This window comes from Otolemur garnettii, unplaced genomic scaffold (genome assembly GCF_000181295.1).
Source record: "Otolemur garnettii isolate 467f Iridium unplaced genomic scaffold, OtoGar3 scaffold00126, whole genome shotgun sequence".
NCBI classification, from domain to species: Eukaryota; Metazoa; Chordata; class Mammalia; order Primates; family Galagidae; genus Otolemur; species Otolemur garnettii.
Window position 1 is genome coordinate 2,551,481 of NW_003852521.1, and position 21,194 is coordinate 2,572,674.

Sequence of the window (21,194 nt, forward strand, 5' to 3'; positions counted from 1 at the left end):
CTGGTGATGGTGGTAGGAGGATGTAGGTCCTGTGCATTAATGTGGCTGCAGCGACGGCCGCTGGTGATGGTGATAGGAGGAGTATGTAGGTCCTGTGCATTAATGTGGCTGCAGCAATGGCTGCTGGTGATGGTGGTAGAAGGAGGAGGTGGTTGTGGGGAGATGGTAAGGCATTCTCTCCTTTTACATAGAAAACAAAAATCACCCAAATGGCAACAAGCCCACATTCCTAGTGAACAGAAATATGTCTACTGATACTGCTCGGCTTCAAAGTAAAGGGTAGAGTATAACAGATTAAATGTAAACAGGGAAGGCACTTCCTGGAGATGGGTTTATAGTCAAATATAGAAGCAGATAAATGCCTTGAATAGGCAGAAATAGAGTTGTGATTTCAGATGGTCAAGTTATGGAGGCAGTGCCCTGGGAGAGGGAACAGGTTGATGTGCTCTGTGAATGAAAGTTGCAGGATGGGAGAGGAGTGGGGAGAGCCTTGCAGGCGTTGGATGAGATTCTCATCATACAGTGGGTTGCAGGATGGGAGAGGAGTGGGGGAACCTTGCAGGCGTTGGATGAGATTCTCATCATACAGTGGGTTGCAGGATGGGAGAGGAGTGGGGAGAACCTTGCAGACGTTGGATGAGATTCTCATCATACAGTGGGTTGCAGGATGGGAGAGGAGTGGGGAGAGCCTTGCAGGCGTTGGATGAGATTCTCATCATACAGTGGGTTCCTGAGCAGCCCAAGTTCAGCCTGGTTCCTAAGGAGGATTCACACTGCTGCTACATAGATACCAGGGTCAGCAACTACTTTTTGCCCTGTCTACTTTTACTCTCTTTTCCTATCTTGTAACAATTTAATAAAAACTTTTACACATGGTTTGTCCAAGTGCAGAAATATTTCCTCCATGGTCGCGCCTCCAGCTCTGAGTTTGCCTATCCTGGCTAGTTTTTCACTAGCCTTTAAAGGAAACATAAGCAGAATGTTTTTCTTTACTTTAGAAGAAAGAATAAAGGCTAGTTAAAGGAATAAAGAATGTTCCTTTATGTTTAGAATATAAAAATATTCTTCTTTATGTTTTCTTTAAAGGCTAGTAAAGGAATAAAGAATCTTCCTTTAACTTTCTAATAAAGGCTAATAACATCCATAAAACGGAAAATTATTCAGCAATACAAATGAGCTATCAAGTCATGGACAGATAGGAGAAACTTAAATGCGGTTTTTCTGAATGTAGCGAGGCCCTTCAAACAAGAACTGTTCCTTCTTGACTATCTCTTTGTCTGGGGATTCACATTGGAATACAGTATCAGCAGTAACTGCAGGGTGACTTATAAGAGCCATTAATGACCCAGACCGGGATGTAGACATGCCTATCAGGCCTCTTGGAGGGAGAATATTCTTCTTTATGCTTCCTTTACGGTGGAGGCTGCCTGTTACTAATCTCCTGCCTCTGTTATATTATTTAACAATCTTCATGTCTACATCCTGGTCTGGGTCCTTAATGGCTTGTGTAAGTCACCCTGCAGTTACTACTGCTACTGTATTCAAATGAATATATTGAATCCCCAGACAAAGAGATAGTCAAGAAGGAACAGTTCTTGTTTGAAGTGCCTCGCTCAGCTCATTCAGCAGGTCTGAGAAAACTCTACAGCCCCCTAGCTGTGGCGGAGTTCTGTGGGCACGGTACACAGATTATAACATCAAAGAGATCTCATGTTTGATTTCCTTCACTAGTGCTGCGATTTGTCTGGTTCCCATTCCACACCCTTTGGATCTTGTTTCATGATGTTTCAAGAGGCTTAAAATGAGTATTGTTCTGCAAGGACTCCTGTTAATGTTTTATAAGTTTGTCTCACTTGCGGCCACACTGGTAAGTGTTAGAGTAACAGTCAGTGTGTTTGTGGCTCACTCTAGGGCATGTACATCAAATCAACCTACGATGGACTGCACGTGATTACCGGAACCACAGAAAATGTAAGTGTACAGCCGTTAGAGGTCACGTCTGCTGTGTGTTTAAACAAATTCGACACATGCTCTCCTGCTTTTCACGTAAATGTCATGCATGTTGTTTTGTGACCTGGAGTGAGAGCCTGGCTGCCTGCTTTGTTTAGTTCAGTTGATAGGACGCTGTTCATCACAAGCTGGTGTCCATTTATTATTTAAATCATTCTTTATTGCCCTTGTTCATACACCTTGCCTACCTCTCCCCCCGACCCTTGTATTCATTACTCCTTCCACACCCTGGAAGTGTTTAGCCATAGTTACAAAAACAATGATCTCGTTATTGAGAATTGCTCTTACAGGAACTGGAATTGGTGGCCCTGTGTAAAATATAATCTTTTTGGTTTGTTTGATGGAATTTTCATATGCCTCCAAGGCAGCTATTTTGGAATTTTTGCACAATGTATTTTTATAGTTGTATCTTATAATATTTGATACTGAAATTTAGTCCCCCTCCCCAAATCTGGTCTATTCCTGCTGTGAGAGACTTTTGTACGTTCTTTACTTCCAGTGAACTTGTTCACAGGTAGAGCTACTGAGGGCTTCCTCGTGGAACCTACACTATGGCTGGCTCTGGAATGGCTTTAGTATGAGCCATTTGATACGAAACTAAAAATGTTTGAATGGCTTGCCTGATTCTGTGTAAAAAAAAAAAAAAAAGCATATTTCTTGGGAGTGAATCTACCATGTAGTAATAGGACAGGAGGAAATAATTCCTAAAGTAGGTTTCGGTAACCACTTTTCCAATCTGTTCGATGTCTATAATTTTGAGTTTTGGCATCTAGATCTTTTGATAAAAGGAAAATGGCATGATGTTTGAGTGTGATAAACACCTGATTTTTATGGAAAGGAAAATGACATTGTTTAAGGCAGTCAGTGAATTATAAACACATTGCAGATGAACGAGTTAGGAGCTGGTGGCATCTTGAAGCATTCAACTTTTTATGCCATGTCACCTGATAGGGAGTAACAGCCCAGGAAGCTCTGCTTTTAGGCTGGGGATGGTGCTACAGAAACTGCATAAGGCATCATGTGATTCTCCCCTTCCTGGAGACTGTGTGCTGCAGCTCAGCCATGACACACGCAGGCACGTCCCACTCGGTACATGTGGATGTGGATGGATTCAGAATGCTGAATGTCATTTCAGTTTTCAGAGTTGAAGTTTCATAGTCTGGCAATTTGGCGATGACACTGATTGACTTAGCCAGACCTGTGTGGTTCCAGATTCTGTCTTCTTGAAGCAGTCCCACTATGTGAAACCCAGAAATCATTGAGTTTCTTTTCTTCTGGACCCTGCTCCATTTTCTACCAAGTATAAAATATCCAAAGTAGAGTGCCGTGGTGTCACAGCTCATAGCAGCCTCAACCCAGAGTTCTAGGATTATAGGCATATGGCACCGTACACAGCCACAACTTGTTTACTGAGTACCTGGAACATGCCAGGCATTAGGCTAAGTCGTATGGATGACAGTGGAAAGTTAGGTAAGAGCTCGCTTCTCAAGGGTTTAATCTGGAGATTTTGGACTTAACTTTGGATATTTTATACTTGCATTTTGGTAGAAAATGCCAGTTCCAGGTTAGTTTTCGTAGTGTCACTGGAAGTCACCATGATGTCAGAGTCAGGATGTTTTAATGGAAGCCTCACATGGTGAGTGGCAGTGGGTGGAAATCAGCTGTTGCATTTCCAAGGGAACTGTTTCCATATTCCTCTCTCGTGGACTCCGGGCCCAAGCTACACCAACAGGCCATCCTCAGGCCTTCATTTCATCTATTTGAAGGTTACTGGAGAGACCAGGATCATTCCAAGGTCAGACTAACAGTGTCTGTGATTCTCTGAGGTCTTTATTTTTTTGATTTTGTGCAAGACCTTGATAAGAGGCAGGACATGGGCTCATCCGTCCTCCCATCTTCTGCTCCAGGATTAGATGGGAGGTAGATCAGCCTCTGAAGAATGGGCGCCTTATTCTCCAGGCCAATACTCCCCTGCAGCAAACCAGCATAAGATATCCGACTCGTGGGGAAGATAGGCGAGAGCTGCGGAGGGGGCAGGGCTTTGGTCCCGAGCTCTCTTTACACATGTTCTGCCAAGCCCCACTCCTAGTCATGTGGTCAGACATTTGAGAAATGAATGGGTGAGGAGCCTCAGGAAGGGAGGTCAATTCCGGACACAGGTGCTTGTTTTATAAGATTGCCCGTCTGTAAGGAGGGACGTGCTGGCCTTCAGGGTCATCTTTTGTAATGTAAAGCTTATCTTAAGTGAATCCCTTGTTTGGGAAGTTAACTGGACTGGATTGATTAGGATCAGAATTACCAGAGTTAGGTCTGCAACTATGGGGTACACGTTTGACACACAGAGGCAAAAGGGAAGTTAGATGCACTGATTTTTTTTAAGTGACTTAGGGACTCAAGATGGGCTGTCTCCCTGGGGGCCCATGTTGCTGGTCTCTCAGGTATTATGGCAGCAGGTTAAGTGATTTCAAAAGGAACTGTCATAGTTGCCTGTGCCTTGCATTGGACCAGACCAGATCAAAGGAGATATTTCTGCAGTTCAGTGGGGCTTGGTAATTTGTTGTTGAGTCTCTCAACAGCGTTGAGTGACGTAATTCAGGGAAGGTGTCTTGGGTATAGCTGGTGTTCTTCTCCCCATGTTCAAACGTACTGTTTTTTTAGATAGTTGTGAATTGTTTAAAGATTCAACTAGTTACATGGGTTACAAATTAAATACTCTGGCCTAGATAATGTTTGATTAGAATTTGAAATGAAAGCCCTATTCTTTCTGCTTTTTTTGTTCATATATGAGAACAAAACGTTGCCTATATGAACAAGAATCCTGTGAGCAAAGTATTTGACAACTAGATTATATTTTAGTGTACATATTTTTGTTATAGTGGTTGAAAATTAACAACATAGGCTCCATGCCCGTAGCTCAGTGGTTGTGGTGCTAGCCACATGCACTGAGGCTGGTGGGTTTGAACCCAGCCCAGGCCTATTAAACAACAATGACAACTACAACAACAAAATGGCCAGGCATTGTGACGGGTACCTGTAGTCCCAGCTACTTGGGAAGCTGAGGCAAGAGAATCACTTAAGCCCACGAGTTTGAGGTTGCTATGAGCTGTGACACTATGACATTCTACCGAGGGTGACATAGTAAGACTCTATCTCAAAAAAAAAAATTATAATAATAACATGATATTATTTGAGGGAAACAAAATCTGGGCTTTGTTTTGTTACTAAAGTTTCATTCATTTTGAATTTAATCTGAAAATGAAATAAAGTAAATTCATTTCCTTGAAAGAAATTTTTGATTGGTACCAACTTTCTATTTTAATAGCCTTGTGATGAAAAACAAGATTGAATGAAAATAAGATTTCATTTAATAAGCGAATGGGATGGTAGAGTTATAAAGATGATCTTTGCAAGTTAAGCAGTTGGTCAGCTTTTATAAGGTTAATTTTGATAGAGATATGTAGGTGTAATATATTTTATGATGAAAACTAGCTTTACTCAGCTAATCACTTTGACAGTGTATCCAGACTCGGTGGGACTAGCTGAACCTGGCCGTTTAACTGAGCGATTACAGGTTATAACAGACACTAATTAAACAGATGACCCAGTATTCACACGCCAGGTCCCCACACACTGTCATCTCAAAGTACTCCAGTACCTGGCTTCATTTTTCCTGAGAAAATCTTATCTCAGTTGCTAGTCGCCTATAGAAGAAAGAAAGAAGATAGAAGCAGAAAGAACTAGAAGGTTTAAAAAATTAAGCCCGTTTTGGTTTTTATTTGTGTCTATATAGTCTCCTGCGGACAGATCTCAGAAGATTCATGCCGGGGATGAAGTCATCCAAGTTAATCGGCAAACTGTGGTGAGTTTATTTGTGGAGACTTAAGTTCTCTCCTGTAGAACTTTTAATGACGTTTAAAGACATTTTGTGTAAATGATGAACATTTTCAGCTTCCGTCCTGTTTTCCACTATTTTAAGTACCTATTGCATCTGCCTATTGTATCTGCTTATTTTCTCACAAGTCTGATTTCTTCCAGATAAATTCATAGACTTGGATTTTGTGGTTCGTGGGAAAGTCCTCCCCTTCTCACTTTTTTTCTTTTGAAGGTGGGGTGGCAGCTAAAAAATCTGGTGAAGAAACTGAGAGAAAATCCCTCAGGAGTTGTTCTGCTGCTGAAGAAGCGTCCCCCCGGGTCTTTCAACTTCACCCCTGCCCCCCTGAAGAACCTGCGATGGAAGCCGCCCCTGGTCCAGGTACCCATTGGTCATTGTGACCCTCGTCTGTCACCCTCACGTGAACAACGTCCAGTGTCTGATCTGTCTCCCCTCCAAAAGAATCCCCAAATAGACTAAAATTTGAAGGTGATTGGTTTCAGAAGTTTGTGTGTAATTATCCTATTGTCCTGCTTATGTGTAAATACAAATTTTAGAAATACACTGGACGGTGTAGTAGCCACTAGCTCTATATGACTGAATAATTACTGAATTAAGTTAAAGTCCAAGTTTGGTTTCTCAGCGTCACTGGCCACCTGTCAGTGCTGAATATTCACATGTGGCTGGGGGCCGCCATATTGGACCGTGCAGACACTGACATTCCCATCACTGCAGAAATTTCATCCTAGTCCTTCTCTTTGCTCATCTCAAATACATACTTACGTGGTTGTATTACAGTTTGAATACAGGTTGAATACTCTTTGTGGAGAGACCACATGGGTTGAGTTGTTAGTGGTGCTTTACCAAGGCTGGGTAGGGGGTGCTGGGAGCGATCCCCACCTAGTCGAGAGTAGGATCACATTAATGTTGATGCATTGTTTAGAATTGCAAATATGTGGTGATAGTAAAAGACAAACTGGCTTTAAGTGAGTGTTATTACTGAAGTTGTTTGCAGATGGACGTACACTTTAGTGCTCACCTCTGGCTGGACTGCACTCTCTGGCCGTCCTCCTTGTTAAACTATTAGTCCTTGGTGTTTATTTCCTACACCAAGAATGAAAAACAATAACATTTTCATGCCCTTTTCTAAGATGAAGATCATGACTTGTGCCTTTGATTTCATTGTATATCTTCACACAAAACAGTGGTCTTGATTTGGACACTGTGATGCACTGGATATATGACTACACATGTTGCTCACAGGGGAGGGGTTAAAAATAGGAGACACAGCAGAGGGCAGAGCGAGGGGGAACAGAATCAAAGTCACCTCTTCAATAGGAAGGGCATATATAAATTTAAAAAAAGTTGACATGTATTTATAGTGTATGCCCAATGTTTTGAAATGTGTTGCATTGCAGAATGGCTAACTCAAGCTCATGAACTTGTGTGTTACCTCACAGACCATTTATTTGTGGTGAGAGTATTTACAAGTGTTAGAAATGTAGCAGTTGTCAAGCATGAGCTATGCCGTTATCAGCTGCAGTTGTTGTACAGTAGATGTCTTGACCTTAGTCCTCCCAGCTGACTGAAACCTTTACCTTCACAGTATCTCCTCCGTCCCTGGGAATCACCCTTCTCTCTGCTTCTTTGATTGTGGCGTTTTTAGATTCCACGTATAAGCAAGATTAAGTGGATCTTTGTCTTTCTGGCCTGGCTTATTTCACTTAGCATAATGTCCTCCGAGTTCATCTATGTTCTTAACAGCGACAGGATTTCCTTCTTTTCTAAAGACAAATCGTATTCTGTTGTCTGTATACATGCGTCATATTTTCTTTGTCCGTTCCAGTTGATTGACACTTAGGTTGGTTCCCTGTCTTGGCTGTGTAAATCATGCTGTAGCGAACATGGGTGTGAAGACATCTTTATAACGTTCCCATTTCATTTTCTGTAATTCATACCCAGGAGTGGGATCACTGGATCAAGTTTATGATGGTTCTATTTTTGAGGACCCTTCATGCTATTTTCCTAAATGGCTGTACTAATTTGCATTGCCACCAACGGTGTACCAGGGTTCCCTTGTCCTCATGGTGGCCTCACTACCACTTCTATCTTTTTGATAATAACAAACATCCTAACAGATGGGAGGTGATATCTCCTTATGGTTTTAATTTGCATTTCCCTGATGATCTGTGATGCTGAGCGTTTGTTCATGTGCCTGGTGGCCACCTGTCTGTCTTCTTTGGATAAATGTCTGTTCAGGTCCTTTGTCCATCTTTTGATCAGGTTATTTGTTTTTATACTATTGAGTTGTTTGAGTTCCTTAGGTATTTTGAATAGTAAACCTTTATCAGATGCACATTTCTGACTATTTTTTCCTGTTCTTTAGATTTCCTGTTCACTGTGTTTGTTGTCATATTTGCTGTGCAGAAGCTTTTTGGTTTGCCGTAATCCCATTTGTTCTTTATTTTTTTTAACCTGTACTTTTGAGGCTATATTTAAAAAATCGTTGTCCATAACTGACATACTGATTACACCCCAGCTGTTTCTGTTTTCACTGATCAGTATGAAATCAAACATGTTTTTATTTTTTATTTTTTTTAATTCTCAGAATGTGATACTTACACTCAGAGGTGCTTAATTCTTCGTAGTAAGTGATGCAGTGCCGACATGCGAGGTCTGCCTGCTGATTGGTGCGTGGGATAAGTAATAGGTTCTGAAGACGCAGAGCTAGGTGTGCCCTGGGTGGGTGAAGGCACCTCTTCCTGGTGCAGGGGAGCATTTTGGAGCCTGGAAGGGTAGGTGGGGTTGGCATTGGCAAGTGGGGGTACATATTGTAGAGGAGGTGAATGCTATTTTTTAAACACACTCGCCCAGAAAAACACGGCTATGCTGCCGTCAGGGAGGAGCACCGTCTTAGATAAGGTTTCCTAGAGTAGAGTCTGGGGCCTTAGATGAGGCAGTTAGTCTTTCTAAGCTCACTGTCTTAATTCTTGGGTTGACTATTAGAAAAGACAGGGTAAGGCTGAGGAAGCCAGTGAGGCAGGGGACAAGCAGGTGTCCAGTGTGACAGAGAACCTGAGTGGTGACAGAAATTAGAGTCAGGAAAGCCAGTGGAAGGAAGACACAATAGGTATTTTGCGCATAACTGAGTTTGAGGTGACAGAGGAAAATTCACATGGTTATGTTCGGAATGCAAGTGGAAATTATTTTTATATACCACCAGTAGTGCTTTCTTGATGTGTGGAAATTCACCTAAGAAGAGCGGCTCTTCCAGGTTCTTGGTTTTGCCTATCTCTGGACAAGTTCCACTCACTGTACAGTTTGGGAGGGAGGTGGTGGTGAGAGACGGAGGCACCTGCTTTGCTGTGGCGGGGGGAGGTAATCACCACCAAGATGCAGAGGCTGGTTTTTAGTTTAATGGTCATTGTTCTCATGATGCATCCTGGATGGTTTCACACACAAATTCTGGCAGACGGCTACTCGGAGGACTTGCTGTTTCTCTAGGTTTTATTCGTCAGTGTTCCTTCTGCCTGGAAGCCCACCATTCCCAGAAGGGAGTTCTTTAGTTCTTCTCAACGTCATCATGGAGAAGGTGACCCTGGCTCCCTGTGACTCTGTGTCTCTCCTGAACATCCGTTCTGTGAATCTCCTGGTGGTCACTTCCAGCTCCCTCACTCTGGCTGTTCTTCCTTCAATGCTTGGAACCTGGTTCACAGCCTCACTTCTTCCTATACAACTGGGGTTTGACTGGGGCCACAGGTGGCTTTTTATGCCTGCCAGGGCCCAGCACAATTCTTGCTGGCCTTCCTCAAATATTGAATGCCTTGGGTCTAAGATTTTCTTGTTTCTTTACCAGTGAAAGTTTGTTGTTGTCATTGTTAGACTGCAGGAAAGATGAGATTGAGGTTTTCACACATAATTGTAAAACTATGGACTTTGAGACCAATAACATAATGAAAATTAAGCTATATGGGTCCAAAATTTTTAAAACTAACTCGTATGCATGAGCACATATATACACATAGAGAGGGTGGCCATAAAGTGTGTGTGGAATTTAAAATTGCACATGAACTTTGTGGCCACTCTGTATGGATACACAGATATACATCAGACAGTATGAGGTTGCCTGCTTTCTGTGTGAAAGCTGTGTCTCGAGTCCTTTAGATGTGTCGTCTCAGTCCTTACAGCCACCCGTTTTAGCTCCTATTTATTCTCATGTACAGATGAGGCACAGAGGAATTGAGTGACTTGCTCAGCGATACACAGCTAATGAGCAGTCGGTAATGGTAGAATTGCTAGTGATTTCCATGAACTAACTCTTCTAATTCTCACTGCCCCTCTATGTGAGAGTTATTGTATCACCCTTTTATAGGGTGGGGGGGGGGACTGAGGCACCGGGTTTACATGATTTGCTCAGAAATACATCAACAACCCTGGCACTAGCTCCTGAGCCTCAGCTTCTCACTATCGTGTGTCTAGTCTTTTAAAACCCTAGGTTAATTTTAAGTGGTTTTCTTTTGCAAGTTTTTGCTTGGGGCAGAGTTTGAACCACCACCTCCGGTATATGGGACTGGCGCCCTACTCCTTTGAGCCATAGGTGCCACCCAATTTTGAGTGTTTTAAAGAAAAATAGAAGTGAAATACTGTTAGTATTTGTAAATGGCCATAGCCACTGTTCACACACAGGCTGGTGTTGGTTTGGGGCAGGGGAAGGAGCACCCAGAATAATCTCCCAATTGACTTCTGCTGTTTCAGACCTCGCCTCCGCCCACTACGACCCAGTCCCCGGAAAGCACCATGGATACCTCACTGAGGAAGGAGAAGCCAGCCATCCTGGACCTGTACATTCCACCCCCGCCATCTGTTCCTTACTCTCCCCGGTATGTTAATTTCCATTTTCATGGTACCCTCGTTTCCTTTCGGTATGAACTCTAGATCAGTGGTTCCCAACCTTTTTGGCACAAGGGACTGGTTTCATGGAAGATAATTTTTCCATGGAGAGGGAGGGGGTGGCATTAGATTCTTATGAGGAGCAGGTACCCTAGATCCCTCATGTGGGTTTATAGGAGGGGTCGCACCTCTATGGAATCTAAAGCTGCCACTGATAGGACATGAGGCAGAACTCAGGTGGTGATGCCAGTGAAGGGGAGCAGCTGTAAATACAGATGAAGTTTCACTCGCTCACAGTCACCTGCCTCCGGCTGTGTGGCCTGGTTTCTAACAGGCCATAGGCCAGTACTGGACTACAGCCTGGGGTCAGGGACCGCAGTTCTAGATGGTGCTATAAAGTTTACAAGGATCTTGAGAGAGGAAGATCCTTCACTGAGATAGGTCTGCATTGTGAAACTGCCATTAAAAAGAGGCTAATTAATGTCACAGCTTTATTTTATTGAGAAAGGTGTGTTCTGCATAGCACTTTAAAATGGGTACAAAAACATACATGGTTAGAATGAACAATATTTCATAGCAGTAAAAGTGCCTATAATCAACAGTGAGTTAGGGTAAACTTTAAAATAACCAAAAGACTGGAACTAGAATGTTCCTAACACAAAGAAGTGACAGGTGAGGGGCTGCACACCCCTATTATCCTGATTTGATGGAGTCACGTTGCATGACTGTGTCACGATATAGTATGTAGATAAAGACATACAGCTATTATATTATGTATCCATAATAACTAAAAATAAAAGAGATTTCTGTTATTTCTAAAAAAAAAAAGTTTAAAAAAGCATAAAAAAAAGGTATGATCAGCTTTCCTCTACAGGAGTATAGGCATAGATCTAGGTTTTATGGGGCTTGAACTTTATAATTTGGTGAGAAGGGAGCACTTTAAGAAAGGAATACAGAAATATCTTTTGAAAAATTTATGGAACCATATCCTCTGCCCGAGGCCTTGGAAGGTCTGTTTCTGGGGACCCTGTAGCTTAAGTTTCATGAATACCCTAATAAATTCATTTTGGGGGAGGAAGATAATGAACACTCTGTGAGGCTAATTAATGTTACAGCTTTATTTTATTGAGAAGGGTGTGTTCTTCACAGCACTGTAAAAAACCCCAGGTGAGTGTAGGTACGGATGTTTCCTGCCTATGTGTGTGTATTACAGACTCTTAAAGACAGTTGTCTTGGAAAAAACCACATTCTATGGCAGTGGTTCTCAACCTTCCTAATGCCTCCAAATGCTGCAACCCTTTAATACAGTTCCTCATATGTGGTGACCCCCAACCATAAGATTATTTTTGTGGCTACTTCATAACTGTAGCTTGAGAACCGCTGCTGTATGGTATAATGAGGATGGTATATAAAGGTCGGAGATGATGGAGGTGATCTAGGCTTATGCTTTCAGTTTGCATATTTATATATGTGGATAAAACTAGAGAACCCAATGTACATGTATTTCTGTATATTCTGTGTACATTTCCTGAGTGTTACCACCTGACACAAAACAGACCCACTGCTTACTCGTAGACAACTTCCAGAGACTTGATTCACCTATGAAGAAGAATTTGAGAAATACACAATTATACTGTAATATTTCAAAGGGCCCAGTTCAGACTGCACTGATGACAGTGACGTTTTGCGCCCCCTGGAGTTCTTCCTTTGTAGCTGAGCCATTTGCTTCCGTTGTGTTTCTTTGGTGTCAGGGACAGAGAGGATTCAACGTTGTTTCCTCTTCCTGAGTCTCATTTTACTCAGAACTTACTATAGCACAGAGAGAATTTACCGCAGGTGGCCCAGGCCCTCTGGTTCTCGGGATTAGGGTGCATTTAGAGGTGCAGATCACCGTTGCCTCTGTACCTCTAGGGCACGGAGTTTTACTGACAACCAGTGTGTGGGTTGTTCTGTCAGAACCACAGGGAGAGGCCCTCCCCTGACCCCAAATATTCTTGTCTGGGCCTCAGGAAGAAATCCCAGGACTAGTGGCAAGAAAAAAGGGTTACATCGATGGGGAGAGAGGGAACTAGGTTAAGCTACTTTGGGGAGATGCTCTGGAGATCACATTCTGGTGCGCACACACCACTAATTAAGGATATTTTCTGAGGAATAAAAAAATGGAAATGAGTTAGAGGAAAAAATGAGTTGTGAGTCATGAAAGCTTTGTGGATGGGGGAATTACATGCTAGGTTTCAAGGTGTGGAAGGAGTAGATTCCTAGGTGGGAGGGGTGGGCAGAGTGCCGAGCTCCCCTGGGATACCACACACAGGCAGGGCTGGCTGCGTTAGGTGGCTCTGGAACTTGGTTCTCTATTTTGTAGTAGTTTTTGTCTAGGATTTACTAAATGCAACTAGTTGAACCCTCTGGCACTAGGGCTCAGCTAAAATCAATTTTAAGTTTTATTATTCATTGACAGAATTAAGATGAAATTGGTGATCCCACTTCTGCTTTCTGTAGTATTTAGTTCATGAAAGAGTCACTCTCCGTCAGGTCCTATAAAGCCTCCTTTGTGTTTTTTAACATAATTTCAAATTGAACAACTTCATTATACATCAAGAGTCTTTTTTGCTGAATCTTGGCACAGATGCTATTCTTGGCATGAGAAAAATGGCTCGATAGATCATACCTTACACAGTCAATAGGAGATTCGCACTATGGGACAGAAACACAAGAAAAGAAGAGCTGTTTTTTCAAAGCCACTTTTGTTTAAACATGTATAGACAAAGTTACATTCGCTCTTTTTTTTAATAGGATCATGGTATTGGCTCTTATTCAGGAAGATCTGTATGTATATGAGAGGCAACTGGGGTTAAAAAGAGGACTGCTTTTTCCTCCAGTGGCAAAGGAGAATTTAGATTTTCTTAATGTATGCTGGATGTAGCGTGATTCCTGTAATTCTGCAGTGTGAGAGAATCTTTGTAAGCAACTTAATTATTGCACGTTATCTTCCAGGGATGAGAATGGGAGTTTTGTTTATGGAGGAATCAGTAAGTGTAAGCAACCATTGCCTGGTCCTAAGGGTTCCGAGTCCCCAAATTCCTTCTTGGACCACGAGAGCCGAAGACGAAGATTCACCATTGCCGACTCTGATCAGTTGCCTGGGTATTCTGTAGAAACCAATGTTCTGCCCACAAAAATGAGAGAGAAAACTCCATGTTATGGTAAACTTCCAAGTGTTTGTTTTGTTCCGCAGTTGGCTTTTACTTCTCGCCCCCACCCCCGTCCTTATTTGGAACTGCTGGATGGATTTGGCAGGCTTTAAGGGTAATCCGAGGAAAACATAAACCTCAATGAAATTCTAAGTATGAGACCTTTATTCATCTCTCTAAAGCAAGCCTTGTTGAGTCATTCCTCTGCCTGGCATCAAAGCTCAGCTGAGTGAGATCATGTTACAATTTTAACTTTTAGTGTCTGGGTTTTGACTTGGGAGTTGCTTTGCTCCACAGACTCAGTCTCAAGTTTAGCGTGAACCTGTCCTAACTGCTTGCTATGGAAATGCAGTGCTTTAAAGTACAGTAGAACCTCTGTAAGCTGACCACCAAGGGACTGTAACAAACCGGCCAACAAGTGGAAGTGGTCAACATATAGAGCTAAGCTACTGTACTGATATGTACATGTGGTGCATGTCCGATCTATGAAAATTAGTTCAACTTAAGGAGGTGGTCAATGTCGAGAAGTGGTCAGCCATGGAGGTTCTACTGTACTTATTTTAAAATGTGTTGTCACTTTTATTTAAGTGGGAATGATATTGTGGGGTCCAAGTTATAAATGAAGGGAAGGATTCTCAGAAGTCCCCAAACTCGTCAACTTTGTCATCTTCCTTTTTGTCCTTAAAAGGGAAGCCCCGGCCTCTGTCCATGCCTGCGGATGGGAACTGGATGGGGATTGTGGACCCTTTTGCCAAACCTCGAGGTCATGGCAGGAAAGGTATGTTTAATGTAAGCAAACCAGAAGACCCAAGTGGGGAGTCAGAAGACCCAGGCCTCAGTTTCAATTCTATTCCTAAATGTGTTAAAATAACTAGACGGAGCACATAACCTCCTGAGTCCCATTTCTCTTCTATAAAATCAGTACTGCTGAAGGCCTCTCAGCTCCTGCCTATTTCTAGAATGGCAGATTTCATAATCCTTGTTAGTGACTAAAAAATCACTTGTTAATGACTGATTAACATTGTGTGTTATAAAAACGTAGACATTAATGGTCTAATTCTTAAATAAGGAGAAAGAAATTATTCTTATCCTAAATGTTATGAGTATTGTTATTGGAATTTCATTCATTTCTGATGAATGAACATTAATTTTTTTCTTTCAGATCCTTGTGTTCAATTACCATTTGAAAAGAAATTTGTATTTAATTTGCCCTGTAATCAAAGTTACTGTTTACGATACTAGCGTTAAAGGAAATGTTTAAAAATATTCTTTTTTTTTGCCAGGTGATGCTTGGATCAACATTGGCAAAACATCATAGCATTGTTTTTGCAGTGTTGAAACAAATAGCACCGTAGGCTTTAGATAGAAAAAGAAGAAGAAAAAAATTCTGGAGGTTCTAACCTTGCAAAGGCCCGTGACATCTACTGGGGACTTACTAAAGTTTGTCTTAAGCACCCATGCCACTTGGATTTTGCTAGAGTGAGAAAAGGATGGGTGCCTGTGTATGTTCAAGTTACTCGTAGTTAACAGGTGAATATCTGTGGAGCAGTCAGCAGGTGGCAGGGCTGTCCTTTGTTTAGATTTAAAAATGTTAACATCTTCAATGCCATTCCTAGGAACCTGGATTTAGCCTTTTGTTTCTTTCATATATTGAGAAGAGAAAGGAGAGGGTTGAGGAGTGTGAAACTGGGAAATTGGACAATTACCGGTCCCCTCCACTCCTTCCACATTTGTCCTGCACGATTATTTTAGGATAAAAGATACCTGCCCGTGGCCACTTAAAAACAATAACAGATTGATTGGGATATAACTTACAGCATAAGAAGTTCACTCTTTTAAAGTATATGCAATTAGGCATTTTTTAGTATATTCACAGAGTCGTGCGCCAGTTACCACTCTCTAATTCCAGAACATTATCACAACCCTAAAACAGAACTAAGGAGAAATCCCATAGCTGTCTGCAGTCACTCCCAGGTCCATCCTTCCCCAGTACGTTGGATGGTCTCTCATCTACTTTGAGTCCATGGATTTGCCTAGTTGCTATTCTGGACATTTCATATAAATAGATGTATCTACAATTTGTGGCTTTTTGACAATAGGCACTTTATAAAAGTGTCTTTTCCATTTTGAATACAAAAGCAAAACAGACACATTGAAAAACATCTAGAAGGCATGAGAAAATAAAACTCAGCTGGAACCTGCTTCCCTAACCTAGAAATAGCCATGTTGGGTGTGGTTTCTGTTTATTCCTAGGTTTACATTGATATACCTGGAAAGTGTGCAAAATAGAAGAAATAGATGTTCAATAATATTATGTAAAGTGAATATTTCCTATATCATGTATTTTCTTACGTGGCTCCATTAATAGTCTATCTTGTGGCTGTAGCACCTATTTATTTAGCCTGCTACTTTGGAGATTTAGGTTATTTTCTCCCCATTTATCCATGTTTTTGCAAGCACCTGTATCCATAGTCTCCACACATTCCTGGGTCAAAAGAATACTGGTGTTACCAAAGGGCACTGAATTTTCAGTTTCTGTTGAGTTTCTTAAACATCCCCCTATCCTAGGGGCTCTACTGGCATTTAGGGTCATGTCATTCTCCCAGGAACACCCCAGTCTTTGAATGCCCCGCACTGTGCTTCACTCGGGGTGACAGTGCATCCCCAACTCCCTCCATGCTCCTTAGAAGAAGCCTTGCTGTAGAGGCCCAAGCTTGTGCTGTAGGCATGAGCAAGGACCTGCAGGGAGGGAGTGATAGTCATGGGACTTGCTCTCATTGTCTTCCGAATTCAAGCGAAATTGTAAGAATCTTATACCCGTGAAGAAGTACAGGCTCTCTGAGTCTGCTGTGCCTGTGTTACCTCTCGGGGCCAACACAGCTTAAGTCACGAGGGACCTTCTTCCTCTGTTTCTGCTTTCTGAGCACCCAGTGGGGTGGGCTGGATCATGTGTGAGGTTTTGTAGCCCATCCAGGCAGGGAGAGCAGGGGATGGTGCCCACTGTCAGAGTGGTGGCTGAAGTCTAGGCAGGCCGGTGCAGTGGATGGTTATTTTAATAGAATTGTGGGCTTTGTCTGAAAACAGGAGAAGACGCCCTTTGCCGGTATTTCAGTAACGAGCGGATACCCCCCATCGTCGAAGAGAGCTCCTCTGTCCCGCACCGGTTCTCCAGACCCACGACGGAGCGGCAGCTGGTCCGTGGTGCAGACTACATCCGAGGAAGCAGGTGCTACATCAACTCAGATCTCCACAGCAGCGCCACGATTCCATTCCAGGAGGAAGGGACCAAAAAGAAATCTGTCTCCTCAGCCTCGAAGTCCTCGGCCTCAAAGTCCTCGTCCACGGAACCGTCCCTGCTGGTCAGCTGGTTTACTCGCCTGAAACTATTGACTCACTGAGAGCTGCCCTGCTCCGGGTCCTGCCCGCTGCTGCCCCAAGTGCCTTGCTCCGCAGTGGACAGCCTCTTCCCATCTCACCCACAGTATTAGGGAGTGACCTTCTGCATTCTCATTTTCTTTTCTTTTTGGAAAGTTCTATACTGCCCTTCTTGGAAGTTTGAGGTAATTGAATGGGAACAAATCCAGAGGATCTTAGGTGCTGGCTTACGGGGGCCCAGGAGGGAAATGGACAGAGCCTTCTCTTCCTGCTTTCTCAGAGACAGAACATGGAGACACACTCCATAAATCAGAGCCGCGGCCAGAAATGTTCTGGTCATTGTGAGAAACTGTTGGCATTGTTCCTTTTGGGAGGTTGGGGGACTAAAATTGGTGGCTATTGTCGTACAGATGTGTTGGTTTGTGGTCCAACTTCTTTACCTAAAAAAGCCAGTGGAGAAAACGTCTTTGTTTTGATTTTTAAGGCTATGTGCCACATTTGTAAGTGCAGGAGTTTGGCTTTGAAAATAACACGTGGCAAGTGTCTCCTGCTCTCCAAACAGAGGTGTAAGTGTAGGCCCGTTACACTTGATTCATTTCCATTTTTGTAAGTCTCAGTATAGGTCAGTTAATACAAACCACATGAACACATTTTGATAGGGCTTATTACACACAAAGAACTGTATGTTTATTTGTGAGGGGTATTGTTGTTGTTGTTACATATTATTGTCTGTAAGGGAAGGAAGCTATACGATTTGCTGACAGCCAAAGTATCATTCAGAAACATGAAACAAGATTTGGGTTAATGAGACATAGATCAGTTTGCATTTCACCCTGTCCAATGTCTATCTTCCAGAAAAGAATGTACAGTTCTTTGAAATTGTACACATTTTGCTAACTAGAAATATCTTGGAAAGCCTTGTGGTCACTAATTTTCAACTTGCATCAGGTATTTTGGAAAAGCGTGTCTGGATATTAACTCTTGTTTAAACTGAATGTATGATATTTTGTTAGAATGGAAAAGTACTATCTTGTTAATTTAAGTGTTTTAAATATAGTTGTATATTTTTCTTATTCTTAGTCACATGTGATTGAAGTATTTCTGTTTCGCGTCATACACGAACCCAACGAAAAAAGCATTTAAGGTGTTTTCAGATTATCAAGAGTGACCAACACTATTGTCAGCAGGGCACTGTTGTCAAAAAACCAAAACAAATCCTGCCAGGCATTTTGGGATTTTATGGATTGGAAATGGAGGAGAAGAAGGGGTGTGTGCAAAGTGCCATTATATGGGGGGATCCTTTGAGGGATGTTCCTGGGCAGAGCAGATATCCTCTAGTCTCCCCCACGGTGCCTCTCTCAGCTTTGCTGAACTGCCTGGAGTTCAGCACATGGGAGAGCCCCCTGGCACTGGCAAACAGTCCCCCTTTCAGATGCTTCTGGGGGGTTAGAGGGGCCGGCAGCCTCTCCCCGATAGGTGGCTGGGCTCAGCCCAGACGCTTTGCTGTCAGTCTCTGAGGCAGTGTCTTTCAACCTTTGTATCTCAGTATAAACTCACTAAACTTCCACAGCACACTTAAGTTAGGTTGATCCAAAAAAGAAAAAAGAGTAAAAAAAAATATATACTTACTGTGCTTTGAACTTTTTTTGAATATGTTTTAATTAATGATCTTTAAACATGTTGGTGGCCCACCCGAGATCCTGTCACGGCACACTGGTTGAAAATCACTGCTCCACAGGCCCTGCAGGGACGGTCTGGGCATTTTATGGGAGATCTAAGGGTGTCCGACAGAAGAGGCTTGGTGGGTGTGATTCACTGGGAACTTGGCCCACTGTGAGGGGGGAGTGTGGAACAGGGAGATCTAGTGCGAGGTGCTGGTGATGAGGGGGAGCCAGGGAGGAGGAAGTGCGTGGCCCTGTGCATCCTGCTGTGGGCTGGAGCTGGCTGTGTGCCGGGCAGTAGGGGCAGCACCTGCCCACCCCACCCCCTGATGCTGCAGCTCCACAGCATACTGAGTCTCGCCGCTTAGCTGGTAGGTTAGCCCCTAATTTTGGAGAAAATGGGGAAAATGTCACTTGTGAATTGAATAGCCATCCTCAAAATGCATTTTCAGAATGTCACTATTGGCAGCACCCCCAACCAGATGGGCGCTTTTTTCCCCTGAAGTCCCGGGGACAGCCAGAGAAGTCTCTGCATCCTCTACGGTCAGTCCCTCTCTGCTGCTGCATTTTTATCTTTATTTGAGGCTCTCTTCTGAATTATGTTTGAACAATATATTGCTGCTAAAAAAAAGTTTGTCCGTCTTTGTATTGAAATGTGTAAACAATGGTTTCATATGGATTGCTTTGAACTTAGGAGAAACTGCTTGCCTCAGTAATAATCCAGGTTTAATGGCACATGTGTGTTGCCACATGGAGATGCAGGATGATACTTTTTGACATGACACCTTAAAACAGTGCTGTTTTCTTTTTAAGCCTGCTAGACCCAATTCAACACCCATCCCTTTTTGTAATGCCACATTACAATCATCAAATGAAAATCATGAGTGACACAATTTACCTTTATACATAAAAGTATTACCTCATTTACCATTTCGAAATGAAACTAAGTGGTACTGTATCCAGCCTCTAAACCAGTGTTTTTCAACTTTTTTTTTTTTTTATCTCACGGCACACTTTACCCTATAGTTTAACTTCTGCAGCACACTTAAATTAGGTTGATCAAAAAGAAAAAACAGTGCTGTGCTTTGAACTTTTTTTTTTTTGCAGTTTTTGACCGGGGCTGGGGTGCCCAATCCTTTGAGCCACAGGTGCTGTCCCCTGTGCTTTGAACTTCTTTTGAAAACAAATTAATTAATGATTTTAAAAAAATTTTGCAGCACACGAGATCCTCTCATGGCACACCAGCATGGTTCAACACAGGTTGAAAATCACTGTTCTAGACATATCAATATGGTATCCTAACTGAAATTTTATAATGAAATAATTAATATGTAAATGCTGTAGCACAATTACAAGATGTAGTGAAATGATACTGAGACAAGGCACATACTCTGTGTGTGTATAAATACATAGAAAACACAACGAGCATGGTAGCGATCAGCACAGACCAATACAGGCTTGCTACCTTCGAAATCAATACCAGGGATGGGATTGATGTCAGAAAAGTGATTTACTAAAATGTGGTCAATTCTTGATAAAGTTCTTGGTAAAAAAAGAACTGATCCTCGCTCAGGCTGTGCTCGCTGTGTGCCTGGCATTGTTCCAAATCCTTCCCTAACAGTTGTGTGAGATGAGTGCTGTTTTTATATCCCCTTCACATAGGGACAGGTTATCTAAGTTATCTACTGACTGTCTGAGTTATCTTCTGATAATGGCAGAGCTTGGATGAAAATTAAAGCAGTCTGGCTCTGGCATCCTTACTCATAATCTCTTTGCTGTACAGGCCTCCTTCCATTTATAGAATCTTCTAAATGCGTTGCTGAAAAATCCAGAGCATATTAAAACTGGGCTAAAAATTCCTTGGGTGTTTATATAGCAAATGAAATTGTAGATTCACAGTTGTGAACTGGGTTTCCCTCTACCTGCATATTTGGTGGAACAGTTGGAAGTTGCACTGTTGGGGGACAGCTCTTCGTCATGAGGGGTCTGACCTGTAGGGCTTGTGTAGCTTCCCACAGATTAAATGCAAGTAGTGGCCACCTGTCATGGGCGCCTCCTCTGCTCACCAATTCCCAACACTGCCTCTAGGGGGCGGTACCATCTCTTTCAGAACAAGTGTTCTAAAAGAAATCTATCCTCTGTCAGTAGTGTTTCAGTCTATACATTCATTTTCTGACTCTGCTTCTCTCTCAATTC

At 42.5% G+C, this 21,194-nt stretch overlaps 1 protein-coding gene across 2 annotated transcripts in view; it reads left to right on the forward strand.

The window, feature by feature from the left end:
• CNKSR3 (CNKSR family member 3) overlaps positions 1–18,416 on the forward strand; it is a 90,921-nt gene extending 72,505 nt beyond the window's left edge. For both annotated transcript variants that reach the window (XM_012810117.2, XM_012810118.2), the window contains exons 7-13: positions 1,912–1,971; positions 5,801–5,869; positions 6,116–6,262; positions 10,637–10,761; positions 13,766–13,974; positions 14,651–14,740; positions 17,047–18,416. In XM_012810117.2, coding sequence (XP_012665571.1) covers positions 1,912–1,971; positions 5,801–5,869; positions 6,116–6,262; positions 10,637–10,761; positions 13,766–13,974; positions 14,651–14,740; positions 17,047–17,360 — 1,014 coding nt within the window. In that variant the 3' untranslated portion in view covers positions 17,361–18,416. The remainder of the gene's footprint in view (positions 1–1,911; positions 1,972–5,800; positions 5,870–6,115; positions 6,263–10,636; positions 10,762–13,765; positions 13,975–14,650; positions 14,741–17,046) is intronic.
• Positions 18,417–21,194: the final 2,778 nt, after the last annotated feature.